At 38.7% G+C, this 12,996-nt stretch overlaps 1 protein-coding gene and 1 pseudogene across 1 annotated transcript in view; one reads left to right on the top strand and one right to left on the bottom strand.

The window, feature by feature from the left end:
• Positions 1-10,171, top strand: part of SPTLC2 (serine palmitoyltransferase long chain base subunit 2) — an 80,777-nt gene extending 70,606 nt beyond the window's left edge. The window contains exons 11-12 of the mRNA XM_006925486.3: positions 890-1,019; positions 4,795-10,171. Of these exons, the coding sequence (XP_006925548.3) occupies positions 890-1,019; positions 4,795-4,914 (250 nt within the window). The 3' untranslated portion in view covers positions 4,915-10,171. The remainder of the gene's footprint in view (positions 1-889; positions 1,020-4,794) is intronic.
• A 1,986-nt stretch (positions 10,172-12,157) lies between these two features.
• LOC112473870 lies at positions 12,158-12,276 on the bottom strand (annotated as a pseudogene).
• Positions 12,277-12,996: the final 720 nt, after the last annotated feature.

The raw sequence follows: 12,996 nt of genomic DNA, 5'->3' as shown, positions 1-12,996 counted from the left end.
CTGATGTAACTAAAATGTGTGGGATTTTTTTATTCTCAAACCAGTACTTTAAACACCTAAGGGAAAAGACTTAATTAGTTACTGATGTAACTAAAATGTGTGGGTATTTTTATTCTCAAACCAGTACTTTAAACACCTAAAGGAAAAGACTAAAAGAAATGAGGTAAGTCAACAAGAGGAAAAGACAAAACATAATTTAGTAAATATAACAAAACTTACATGAAAGTTAGAATTGTGTTATTTAGACAAGATAGAGATGTTGAATAAAGTCACATGCCGCCAGTTTGCCTTGTGGGGGACAGGTTGAGAATTGTGTAGTCTAATCAATCAGCTAAATCCTGGGGATGTGCTGACCTCACAAACAACAACAAAAAAGAAACCCTGAATTCCAAAGGCAGCTTGACACCCAAGTCAGTCAGGTCTTGAGGGTTAATGCTAGTCGACTGTTTTGCCAGCAAAAAGATGTCCATGTCACAGCAGATCCTCTGCATCCTTATAATCTTAAGAACTTTTAAGCCTAACATTTCAAGGACCGGGTTTTAAATTTAAGTTCGTTTTGAATTCCCTGAACCACTGTTACATGTCTGAGACACTTTAAGGCTACAACTACAAATTATTTTAGGCACGATTTCTTAAAAATTAGTCTCTGCCAATTATATTCTTTCACCTTTATGAAAGAAACCATTTGGGAGATGACTACCTTAGGAATGAATAAAAGAAGTCTTTGTGAACTGTCAGTTTTAACTTTAAAAGAAGTTAGAGGAAATTCCTAATAGAAGTGTCCAGTGCCTGCATCACCCAAGAGTTTAAATCATTCAGGACCCCAAGACCTTTGTACTGTGTGCTTTATGACTCCTCTGGTTTCCTTTCCTTGTGTCCCCCTTTGCAGCGCCTTTGGACGGGAGATGCTGAAGCGGAACATTGGTGTAGTTGTGGTGGGATTTCCTGCTACCCCAATCATTGAGTCCAGAGCCAGGTTTTGCCTGTCGGCAGCTCATACCAAAGAAATTCTTGATACTGTGAGTAGATACTTTCACCTTGATATAAATATACCTTATACTAAGAATGCCTATATAGCAGATGGAATTAATCATCTATTGACCCTGATGTTCTTTGAGCACCTAAGATATTTACCAGTAAAATAGAGGAAGGAGTATGCAACGCTGCTTAAAACATTTCTATTTACAAACAACTGCAGACCAGACCCTGTGTGATCAAAAAATCCCCTGGGGGATTTTCCAGCTTCATCTCGCCCCACTCTCTCTTTATGGCTTCTGCAACTATATGATTCTTTTTCTACTCTAGCTGTTTTTCTCGTCTAAGCTTTCTTGTATGTTGTTTTGTCTGTAGAATTTTCTCTCTTGAGCCTTCTCTTTCTTTTGTGTGGCTGACTCCTACTCATTCTTCACATCTCCATTTAAAGGAAACTTGCTCAAGGGTATTCCCAAACTCTCCTGCTTAAGGTTCCCTTGGAATCTTAAGGTGTCCCCTTAGTAAATTAGTCACAGCTGTTATTTAATGACAATCTTCTACATTAGATAAATCTTGAGGATAGGAGCTAAGCCTGTTTTGCTCACTCCATGTCCCCAGAGACATCTGCATTGATTTTTTTTTTTTAACCCAGAGATCAGCTTTTTTTTTTTCATTCTACTGTCCTTAACTGTTTAGGAGTTTTGACATGCCTCTTAAACAATATGTATCATTATAAACAATGGCTATAGTAATAAATTATGTCTTCTAACAACAACTTTGCTGAGAACTGTACATATTCATGAAAGAATTTAGATGTAAACATGTATCTAAGCAGATTTCTGTTGCCAACAATTATGGTTGCCAATCGAGAATTCTTTCATAAGATCCACTTGAGAGATTGTTTAACTGCCTTCCATTTAGTTTTTCTAAAGCATAAAGTGCATTTTTTGAAACCATAAGTTTGTTGAAGTCATTTTGTCTTATGCTGTTTCGGTGAAGTAAACATGAATTTTATGAGATACAAACGAGTTTTCATTTAGTAATGGGCCTTCTGAGATTATTCTAAATATAGAAAATGCCATAAAATCCACCAACAAAACCCGACCCGCTAGAGCTAGTAAATGTTGTCAGCAAACTCAAAGAGTGAAAGATCAACACACAAAAACTAGCGTATTTCTGTACAGCAGCATTGACCAAATGAAATTAAGAAAATCTTGTTTATGATAGCATCCAAACAGTGCTAAAAGAAAAGAAGTAAGACTTAAATAAATGGAAAGATATCCCATATTCATGGATTGGAAGATTTAATATTGTTAAGATGGTGGTATAGCAAGTTCTATAGATCCAGTTCAATCCCTGTCAAAATCCTAATGGCATGTTTTTGCAGACCTGGAAAAGGTGATCTTCAAATTCATATGAAAATGTAAAGGGGCCCCAGATAGCCAAAAGAGTATTGAAAAAAAAAATTGAAGTTAGAGGACTCAAACTTCCTAATTTCAAAACTTACTACAGAGCTACAGTAATTAAAACAGTGAAATTCTAGCAAAAGGATAGACATGTAGACCAATGGAATAGAATGAAGAGTCCAGAAATAAACCCAAGCATCTGGCCAGTTGATTTTTAACAAGGGAGCCAAGGCTAATCAATGGGGAAAGAATAGTGTCTTCAACAGATGGTGCTGGGCAACTGGAACTACATACAAAAGTGATGAAGTTGGACCCTTACAACATGGATTGACTTTGAAAACATTATGCTGAGTGAAAGAAGCCAAACAAAAGCCAGACACAAAAGACCGCATTTACACAAAATGTCTAGAAAAGGCAAACTTGAGAGCGTCAGAAAATAAGATTGGTGGTTGTCAGGACTCGGGGTAGGGAGGAATGAGGAATGGTTGATGTGAGTATGGGGTTTCTTTTTTGAGGTAATAATGCTTTAAAATTAGATAGCAATGAAAGTTATACAACTCTGTGACTATACTAAGAAGCGATGAATTTTACATCTTAAAAAGGTGAATTTTGATCACGGTCCCCACGTCAAACTTGTTATTTATCCTCTCATCATTGCTACTCTTAATATATTTTTAATAGGGAAAAACAATCCAAATTTTATTTTCTTCTATCATAGAAAAAAGAAATAAACTTTCTTTTTAAAACAAAAAATTAAAGGGCTAAATTTTAAATATTTTTATGTGGGTTAAAAATATTTGAATAGTACCATTTTATTTGCAATATATAAACTAATATGTAAATTATTTCCATGTGGAGCTTTCAGTTAAACCTCTTCTCAGAGGTACCACTGTTCTGATAACATATTGAAATCTAGCTCTTACTTGCTTTTTATATTTTTCACATTTGGAGTGAAGAATATTTTATCTTATGCTAGAATAAATAAGGAATACTATTTATTAGTGGTTTTTTTTTTTTCTTCCTACAAACACTGATTTATAAAAGTTAATTTAAGAACAGGTAAATGTATCTTTACCAATAATGAACCGATTCTTTTTTTTTTTTAAAGAGAAAGTATACATTTTCATATGGAGCAATAGCCATATGAGTGGACAGAAAATTTATATGCTCTGATGGAAATTTGGAGAGTCGTGCTCAGTTACAAAGCTTCTACTGCCCCCTTACTGTTTCTTAGTCTAAGAAGATGGTATTATAGATAAAGCCATTGTCTCTGAAGCCCGGGTCCACTCACCCCAGATTTGTTATTAGATGCACTAAATAATATCCTCAGGTTCTTGGGGAATGAGTGACAGGGCTGGAGCGCTGCCATGAATTGAAAACTGCATCCTGTGACCTGTGCCAGGTACTTTTATTAGCCTTAGAATCTGGGATTTAAAAATTTTTGCTATCTTCCTTGGATTTCTCTGAGAGGTTATCTGGGGCATAGAGTTTCACTATCCTTTCATTAAATTGTTTTCTGAGAAATTATGAATTTCTTATATTGGGATCATCTATTTCGACTCGCTTTGTGCTGCTGCTTTTTGGAAAGGTTAACTCTGAACTGACAATGATTCATACTTTGCTGTATGTATGTTATACTTCAAGAAATTATTTTTTAAAAATACATGTAAGAAACCATACACAGATTGCCTCTACCAGGTAGGACTAGTGTAGCAATCAGGAAGAGACTTTTTATTTCATAACTTGCCTTAATGTTTGAGTTTTTTATAAGAAATATATTTTCTTTGAAAAATAGTTTTACAGAAAAGAAAGTTATACTGAGACAACTAGAGTTTTGATGGGAAGATGGGATGTTCTCTCAAGGTTAGGATTTTGAAGTTCAAATCCTGGCTCTGTCTTTTCTTTGCTCCCTTACCTGCAGCCTGTCCATTAGCCACACAGAGTCTCCTCCTCATGGCTTTCATTTTTTCTTACTGAGTCTGCATAGCAGTCCACTTTGGGGACTATCTGTTTTGCCTCTAGGAAGCATCTCAGTACAGACTTCTCAGCAGTTTTCTGGTAATGTGATCATGGAAAGAACAAGTACTGAACTATAAAAGGAGAGATGACAAATTGTGGCCAGCCTGACAAGTCCAGGGTGCATATTCCTTTTCCTACCAAGCATGACAAACTTTGATGAATTATACCCTTATTCCTGTATACCTGCTATTCACAACGCATTATTCATGGTCAGCCTAACCTCCTTGCTCAAAAAGCAGCTCTTTTGTACTGTAGTCTGATCAGAGTAAATGTACTAGACACAGACGGTCCCACCAGAGGATAACTTGGCCACAATTGTTTTTAGGAAAGTAAAGCACCAGGCATGCCTGCATCCTGCTGGCTCTGACTCAGCTCTGCTTTGTCTTTTATACTTTAGGCTTTAAAGGAGATAGACGAAGTTGGGGACCTATTACAACTGAAGTATTCCCGTCATCGGTTGGTACCTCTATTGGACAGGCCCTTCGATGAGACTACATATGAAGAAACAGAAGACTGAGCCTTTTTGGTGCTCCCTTAGAGGAACTCTTCCTCACCCGGGACAGTGTGTGGCCTTTCTGAGCCAGTTCCAGGAACCACACCTCTGTGGCCATCTCATACGAAAGACATTTCCTCAACTGACGGTGGCCACCTCCACTCTAAATGGCATTTTGTAAATAGTAAAAAAACTGCTTCACATCCTTCTTTTGCTACATTTCACCTTTTTTTTTTTTTTTCCAAAAAAAAGGCTCACTTTTCTTTTTTTGTCCATTAAAAAATGTTTTATTTTATAACTATTCTACTTGTGAAATCACACTGACCCTAGCCTGTGTCTGCTAACCACGCAGACCATCACCCTCTCCCAGCCACCTCGCAGACGTGGGCCCATTCAAAGTTCCTGCTAGCCCTGGCTCTACAGCCTCAAGACTCACCTGGCCCACCTCCCTAGGGAGCAAGTGCCTTCCACTTACTTCCACTCCAGATCTCAGAGGCTACCAACCTTGACATTTCTTATTTAACCAGTCAAGTAATCAACCCAAGTGTTTTCCCTTTAGTTTCTTAAGTTTAGCCGTTTAAGTAAAACAGTAAACGCTAACACTGCGGAAATTCCCCCGTGTTGTATAACTCCCTCCGGTCATGATCCTCCCAGGGCTTGGTCTTATTCCATTTTGTTCTCTCGCCATCAAATATTTCTTCTTGCTGGTCACAGTCTGAGGGTATGTCCGGTTTCTCGGTTTTTCCCAAGCTCTAACCTAATACTCCCGTCCTGTTTAGAACACTTAAATTATTTAAAGGCACCCACATCCCACCCCAGTCAGACCTCCGTGTTGAAGCTGACTGACGCCTCACTGCTCGGGGCAGAGCTGCTCGTGGGAGTAGCATGCACTCCTGCTGGGGCGAGGAGCAAGGGCAGCGCAGAAGGGCAGGACATATGTGGTTTGCTGCTAACTGCTTTCTGCTTTTCAAAATTATGACGGCCTCTGCCTGGGTCTGAGTCTAGACTAGGATTTAAGCTGGTAAAGGAAGATGTTGGTAAATCCTCTGCTCAGAAATCATTTGTCATATTCCTATTTAAGGATTAAAGTTATTAACTTACCCTTTTTAGAAGCTGACCCATTTAAGTATTACTTTTCTGAATTCTAGTTCTCTTTATTCTTAATGTCTTAAGATAGTTCTAACCTGACATCAGGAGGCTTTGCCTTCCATTACTTTTTTTTTTTTTTTAAGAAATTCTGAACACATATCTCTTTGCTAAACTGGGATCCTTTATTTTAACTCCGTTTTCATACTGGGAAAAGGGATTTCTTTCAGAGAGCTTTATACCGCTTGACCAAAGAACACATCTGAAAACGACTGTGCTAAAGTTCTTTTTTTTTCTGTTGACCAAAGCTTAAGTGAAAAGAACTTCTGGCTTTATTATACCCAAGATCCGCTTACTTTTAGTAGTCATGAGGTGTTATAGGAAACGATTGGGAATAGAATGGAAAAGAATAGTGTGAAAGTTTTGCATGTGTCTTATTTTTGAAATCACTCCTTTTGTTGGTAAGAATTCTCAGTCCAGACTCTTGGGCATCTTGTTGTCAGCTGTGGTATGTATGTGTGGGTACATGTAGTAGAGGATGTAAGCAATATTACTGTTCGTGAAGTTTTGTTTTCATGTCATGTTATCTTTGGTCACTCTCAGCATCTGAGAGTCTTAAGCCCTTGAAATAGTCCAAGATTTCATTTAAAGAACCAAATAGATATTCAGGGACTATATTTAGCATGTACAACTTGCAGTAAGAAAGAAGTTGTGGTAACCAAGTAACTAGTCCTGTAAAATAAAGTACATTGCTAACCTTTCCTGTACATCTAGTTCTTCAGCATGGAACCCCATTAGAATACCAGATAGCTTTTGCAGTGTAGTTACTCTTCAGTGGTGTAGGGTTTGCAAAGTTTACGAACTTTAAGCAATGAACTTACCCACTAGCCTTTTTATTTGGGCTTGCATGAAGTCACTGCAATATAAAATACCAGTTACTATGGGCATTTAAAATATATATTCATTATCATTTTGCTGGCACAAAGTTATTTCAGGTTAGAAGTTAAATTACAGGTTTATTTAGAAGAGACAAAACTCCTATGACCTATCCAGGACCTCTACTTGCTAGAGGACAAAACATTATACATGCTGATTGTCTCTTTTTAAAACTGTAATATAAATTTAGGGTCCAGTCATATCACAAGCATCATTATTTAACCAAGCACTTGAGGCAATACAAGTGTATATAAATAAAGCCTTTGGTAATGAGTAGAAATCTGGGACACCTAAGTATTGTTTAGTAACATGGTTTAACACAGCCTAATCCATGAATCTGATAAGATTCAAACAGGTGTCAGCTACAAAGCTGATAATCAGAGTCAATAGAGGTATGACTAATTCTTATCACTTTTTCTCATCTTTTTATTTAGCATTGCTTTTATCCATTTGAGGTTTATAAGACCTTTTTCTGCACATCACATTAGAAACCAGGAAATTTATAACTAGAGGACATCAAAATCACATACGAAGAATGGATCAAGTGGCAGTGGCAGATTGTCCTCCCACCTTTACTTTAAAAGGTCTACCCTAGAATATGGTATACATTCTAGAGCAAGTAAATATTGAAAGAAAATGTTCAGGGGCTTTGGAGCACTTTTTAACTTTTTGCTTTGCTTTGGAAAATTACTTCTCTTTAAAAAAACATTCTAGTCTCTAGATCCCCAAAGAACTGCTCGTTTGTTTGAAGAACTCAGCATCTTAGTTCTTTAGTCATGCTCTTAAACCTTCATGATAGGGTGAGGATTTCAGATGGTCGAAACACACTCCTTCCTCCTGGAATCATGTGAGGTGAACAGAAATAACCTACACAACTACTGAGGGCTGTGTGTTTGCCGAATACTCTTTCAGAGACCGAGGAATTGAATGATCTTCCAATGATTTGTCTCTACAATCTCACTCTTTGGCCTTTCTTTCTTGATTTTTAGAATTCTAATTCCAGAGAAAACTGATCTGTGGTGGTGCTGTGCTTAGAGGATCACTAGATCCGATACCCTGGCTCTTGTTCATGCAGTCTTACATTTCGGGAGGTGACAGGGAACTTCTTCCCTACTTGGGTGAGCCTATATCTAAGTTTCTTATGCCTAGTACAGTCTAGCTGAATATTGTAGTGTGTAAATACACTTCACTTCCTATTAGTGAAAACCAGGAGGAAGGATGGCTTATGTGGAGAGATTTCCTGGCTTCTCAGAGAAGGAGGAAAAAGTGATGGTATCTACCACCACTTCCCTGTTCCTCCCCCTACCCTCCCTTTCCAAACTGATGAGGATCTCTGGCCCCTAGTCATACTGGACTTGGCAGCAGCACAGAGCTGCTAATAATGCCGTAGGCAGTGAAAAAAGAGAATTTGGGTAATTCTTGTTTTGTAAGACTTTGTAGGGATGTGGTAAAACTTCCTAGAGAAGGTTAAATACAATTGACTGTCACCTGATTGTCATGCAGAGAACTGCTGTGACCTCATTCCTCCGCTGTGTGTCTTTCCTGCTGTTCTAGGTAAGCCAAAATGGGATTTAATCTTTACTTGCTATAACCCATGCGATTAGGAACGGGGGAGAGCAGTGGTTTTCCTTCTATCTCCATGAAGATCAAGAACTGTTGAGCATTTCACAAACATAAGCCCAAAGGGCTTGGGAAGGGGGAATTATGAAAACCAAAAGATTCTTCTTGGCTGCTGAGCCAGCTGTTCGCTTAAATGCAGCCCCAGAACCTAGTTACGCTGTTATCTGCTTTCCATGGAAGTTCGGTGCCCAGCAGGCAACTTAATCCATTAAGCCAGTTAATCAAAATACCTTCCACGTTGAGAAAAGCATGTCCATTTTCTTCTCAGTTTTATCCTCATGAAATCATGAAATGTAGTGTCTAGTCTCCTAGCCAATTACCATGTGCCCAGACGGCCAAATTAGAAGGCTGGCTTCCTGCCTTTATCATACAGAAGAAATACTAGGGTGAGCCAATGATCCCTTTGCTTTTAATTGTATAGAAAACGCTGTTGTCCTTTTTGTCATTTCCAGTAACCTGTTTTTCAAGCACCCTTTGCTATGGATTGAGTCTTTTCTAGAGTGGAAACCAAAGGGGTTAGCTGGAGCCCTTACTGAAAATGTTTATTCAGTTCTGTGGTGAGTCTGCAGGTATCACGTTCCCAGTCCACCCTTGGAAGCGGCTTGGGGGGCGGAGAGCTGTGGGCAAGGTCTTGTTTACTTCATAGTACACATGATAAATGGCCTTAAACCGTGATTCTTTGTGGTATGATGAGTTGTAATAAACTGACCCTAAAGAATGCAATGGCTCTAAAACTGCACTCACTGTGTTTTTAATGAAGCTGTACCCAAAGCCCTGTTCTTTTGGAGCAGTTGTGGGGAAGTTGAACGAAAGGTAAAAACAAGAGCAGTGCCTTGATGTCGTGCTGAGTGTCCTGCCTTGTTGCCATCTGCATGGATAAGTGGATCCTTCTGTGTACGAGGAGGCTCGTGCCAACTCAGTCTGCTTTTTTCAACACAATTCCCAGGTTTAGGTTTCTTGTGCAAAGCTTGGTTGCTTGGTCTGAGCTTCCAAGGGAGCGTGGGACATAAACCACTGTTTAGGGTGGAGTGGAAACTTGTCTGCACCCTAAACATTAGGTCTTATTTCTTCCGTGATGTTAAACCAATGGTTGGTATGACAAAAAGCATCCTTGATGGTTCTTCACAGGATACTGGTGAAATCGCTGCGTCAGTTTAGCCAGCATGTCCACACAGCCCTGACGAAGCCTCTCTGTACAAAGGTAGCTAACGTTAAGAGAAAGGGGAAAGTCAAAATAGCTTATGGGGAGCCGAGATCTTATTTTGTTGGCCCATAGTTTTCCATTGACCAGTTTACCTATAACCTGGAATTTACAAGAGGTGCTCTGATAACCCCTCTCCATTGCTGTAATGCCCATATAATCTGAGAAAGTGAGAGAAGGGGAAATGTCAATAAAAATTTAATGTGTTAAAATGTCATTCTTTCTCCCTTACCCCCATCTCCCTTTTTTGCCAGATGATTTTTTATTTCTTTCTTTTTTACTTTATTGGATGGCTGTGAAGCTGTGAATAGTGGGTTGAAGTAGGTGTATGAGTCTTGAGAATGCATGTCAAGAACTGAAGGGGAACTACTCGAGATGACTTAAGAATCATCCCATTCAAATATGTTGGTTTGCCCCAATAAAATATTCAGAAAGCTGCATCTTTCATTCATCAACCAATACATACTGAGTGCTATGTCCGTGCCAGGCACTGCACTGAGGATTACCAATAACAGCTGCAAACAAATAGATATGGTTCCTACTTCTAGTAAACAAATAAGCACATGGACATATATATCATTTTGCAAACTGCTAAGTGCTAGGAAGGAAACGTAAAGAACATGATAAAAGATGATAACCAGTATCTGCTTTAGACAAAGGTGATACGGAAAACTTTTCTAAGGAACGGAGGATATGAAACTGGTTGAAGCTCCCTGAGCAAAGGGGAGAATGGCGAGGTGGGGGCTTGTGAGGAGATGGTAGAGGCCCGCTGCACTGGGCTGTCGTGCTGAGGAGTTTATCTTATGCACTGGGGAGAACTAGTGACAAGTTTAAAGCATTGAAAAAGATAAGCACTTGCTTTTTTGTAGGCATTAATGAGTTGATGAAATTTATATGAAAGTGCAAAGGAACTAGAATAGCCAAAACAGAATTTTGAAAAAGAACACTAGCTGATTTCAAATCTTTCTACCACGCTACAGTAACTAAGACCGTGATTGGCATTAGAATAGTCATGCAGAGCAATACAACAGACTAGGGAATCCAGAAATAGACCCTATTATGGTTATATATGGTTAGTTGGTTTTCAACAAAAGTGCCAAGTTAATTCAGTGGGGAAAGTACAGTTAGTCAACTAATGGTGCTGGAACGACTAAATATCTAGAGGAAATGACCTGTGTTAATGTAAGAAACATCCCAACCTCCAGAGAATTGTCTAGTTGAGCTAAACTGACCACAATTGCCAGGAAGCAAAATCTCAACAAATTGAGAAAATTTTCCAGAGAGTGGCAGTTTTGCAGCTTATTTTGTACATTAAAATCGTAGGAGGATGGGGAGCACAGCAGAGGGAATGCAGTTAGCATTAATATGTTGGCTAGGTGGAGGGCAAGGGGAGGGAGGGAGCAATTGGGGGAATCGTCTTATGAACCATATAGATGTCTAACCAATGTACTGTATACTTGAAACTAATTTAAATAAATTTTTAAAAAATCAAGGAGACACAAGGTATTCAGGGAACAAGATAACAATGAGAGGTTCTGTGGTCTCTGCTCTGGTGAGTGCCCTGAGGGGCCTGGAAAAGAGGATCACGCTGATACTTCAAAGGTACCTTGTCTTAGATGCAGAAAGACCGGCTCACGAAAGGTAAAGATTGACCTTTGCAAAGGAAGCTACAAGGCCTAGGACTATCCTCCATGACTTGCTTTTAGTTCGGAAATTTTATGTTCAGACCATTCGATGTGGTTACCTTCCGTCTCTGAGTTTGTAGGGCCTGCCGTGCTGGCCTCCCCTGAGCTTGTGAGGTTTAGTGTGTGGCCCCACTTTATCCACACCTTCAACCTTTACCACACATATACAATAATGAAAACAAATCAGACCTAAAGAAAAACTAAAATATGAAATTTCTAGGAGAAAATACAAAAAGAAATTGTGACTCTGGGTTAGGCAATGATTTCTTAGGACACAAAAAGAATAACCAAAAAATGGATAAACTGACTTCATCAAAATGAAGCCTTCAAAAGACAAATGAAAAATCCAAATCCCAGACTGGGATAAAATATATATAACAAAGCTTTCTATCCAAAATGTATATTTAAAAAACAAAAACAAAAAACTTTAAGACTCAACAAGACTATTCAACATAAAAGCAAAAGATTTGAACCGACACTACAAAAAGGAGGTTTACTAATGGCCAATAAGCACAGGAAAATGCTCAACATCATTGGTCATTAGCAAAAGGCAAATCGAAACTGAAATAAGGCTTCCAGTTAAGATGGAAGAGTAAGTAAATGCTGTCCTTGCCTCCACCCACTAGAATGGCTCCATTCATTCATTCATTCATTCATTCCTTTGGCGAGGCAACCCTTGGTTAACCTCACAGATTGCAAGGGCCTTGTCAGCTTACGATCTCTTATTTTTTTATTATTATGCCTACAGCACCTGGTCTTCCTAGGTGGTTTCCCATCCAAGTACTAACGAGGCCTGACCCTGCTTAGCTTCCAAGATCAGAAGGGATCGGGCTTGTTCAGAGTAGAATGGCTCAATTTAAAAGGAATCACAATACCAAGTGTTGACGAAGATGTGGGAATGCAAAATGGTACAGCCATTTGAGAAAGCAATTGGGCAGTTTTTCATTCATCCTGGAAAAGTAAAAGCATGTCCACACAAGGACTTGCCCTTGGATATTCATAGCTGCTTTATTCGTAATAGCCTCAAAGTGGCAACAATCCAAACCCCATTGTGATGAATGGAAAAACAAGTTGTAGTAGACTCATATGATGAAATACTACTCAGCAATGAAAGGAACAAATTACTGATACCTATAATTAGATAGATGAATCTCAAAAGCATGCTCAAAGAAAGCCAAACAATACATAAAAATGAATTTATTGATATGAAATTCTAGAGAGACAAAACTAACCTATGATGACAGTGGATCAGTGGCTGCCAGGAGCCAAGGGCGGGGAGGGAGGGATTAACTGACAATGGGACTATTAAAAGATAATTTTCAAAAAAGTAAAATTATGACTCTTACAGATATGAAAATGAACACGAGTTAAAAATTTTGTTTAACTCGAGTAATCTGGTAAGGTTATTACAACCAATTTAAAGGAGATATTGAAAAACAAACGTCTAAAGATCAGGAATATCGAAATGAATGTGCAAATGAAGGCAAAATTGGTTTCCACACAGAGGAGAGAGGTCTGTCTACAGAACAGGACAAAATTTGCATTCCTATACACAAGAGTTATTTTGCTTTGCTGTGG

This window comes from Pteropus alecto, unplaced genomic scaffold, assembly GCF_000325575.1.
Source record: "Pteropus alecto unplaced genomic scaffold, ASM32557v1 scaffold8, whole genome shotgun sequence".
Lineage (NCBI taxonomy): Eukaryota > Metazoa > Chordata > Mammalia > Chiroptera > Pteropodidae > Pteropus > Pteropus alecto.
Note: the sequence above shows the minus strand (reverse complement) of the source record. Positions and strands in the feature narration are given on the sequence as shown.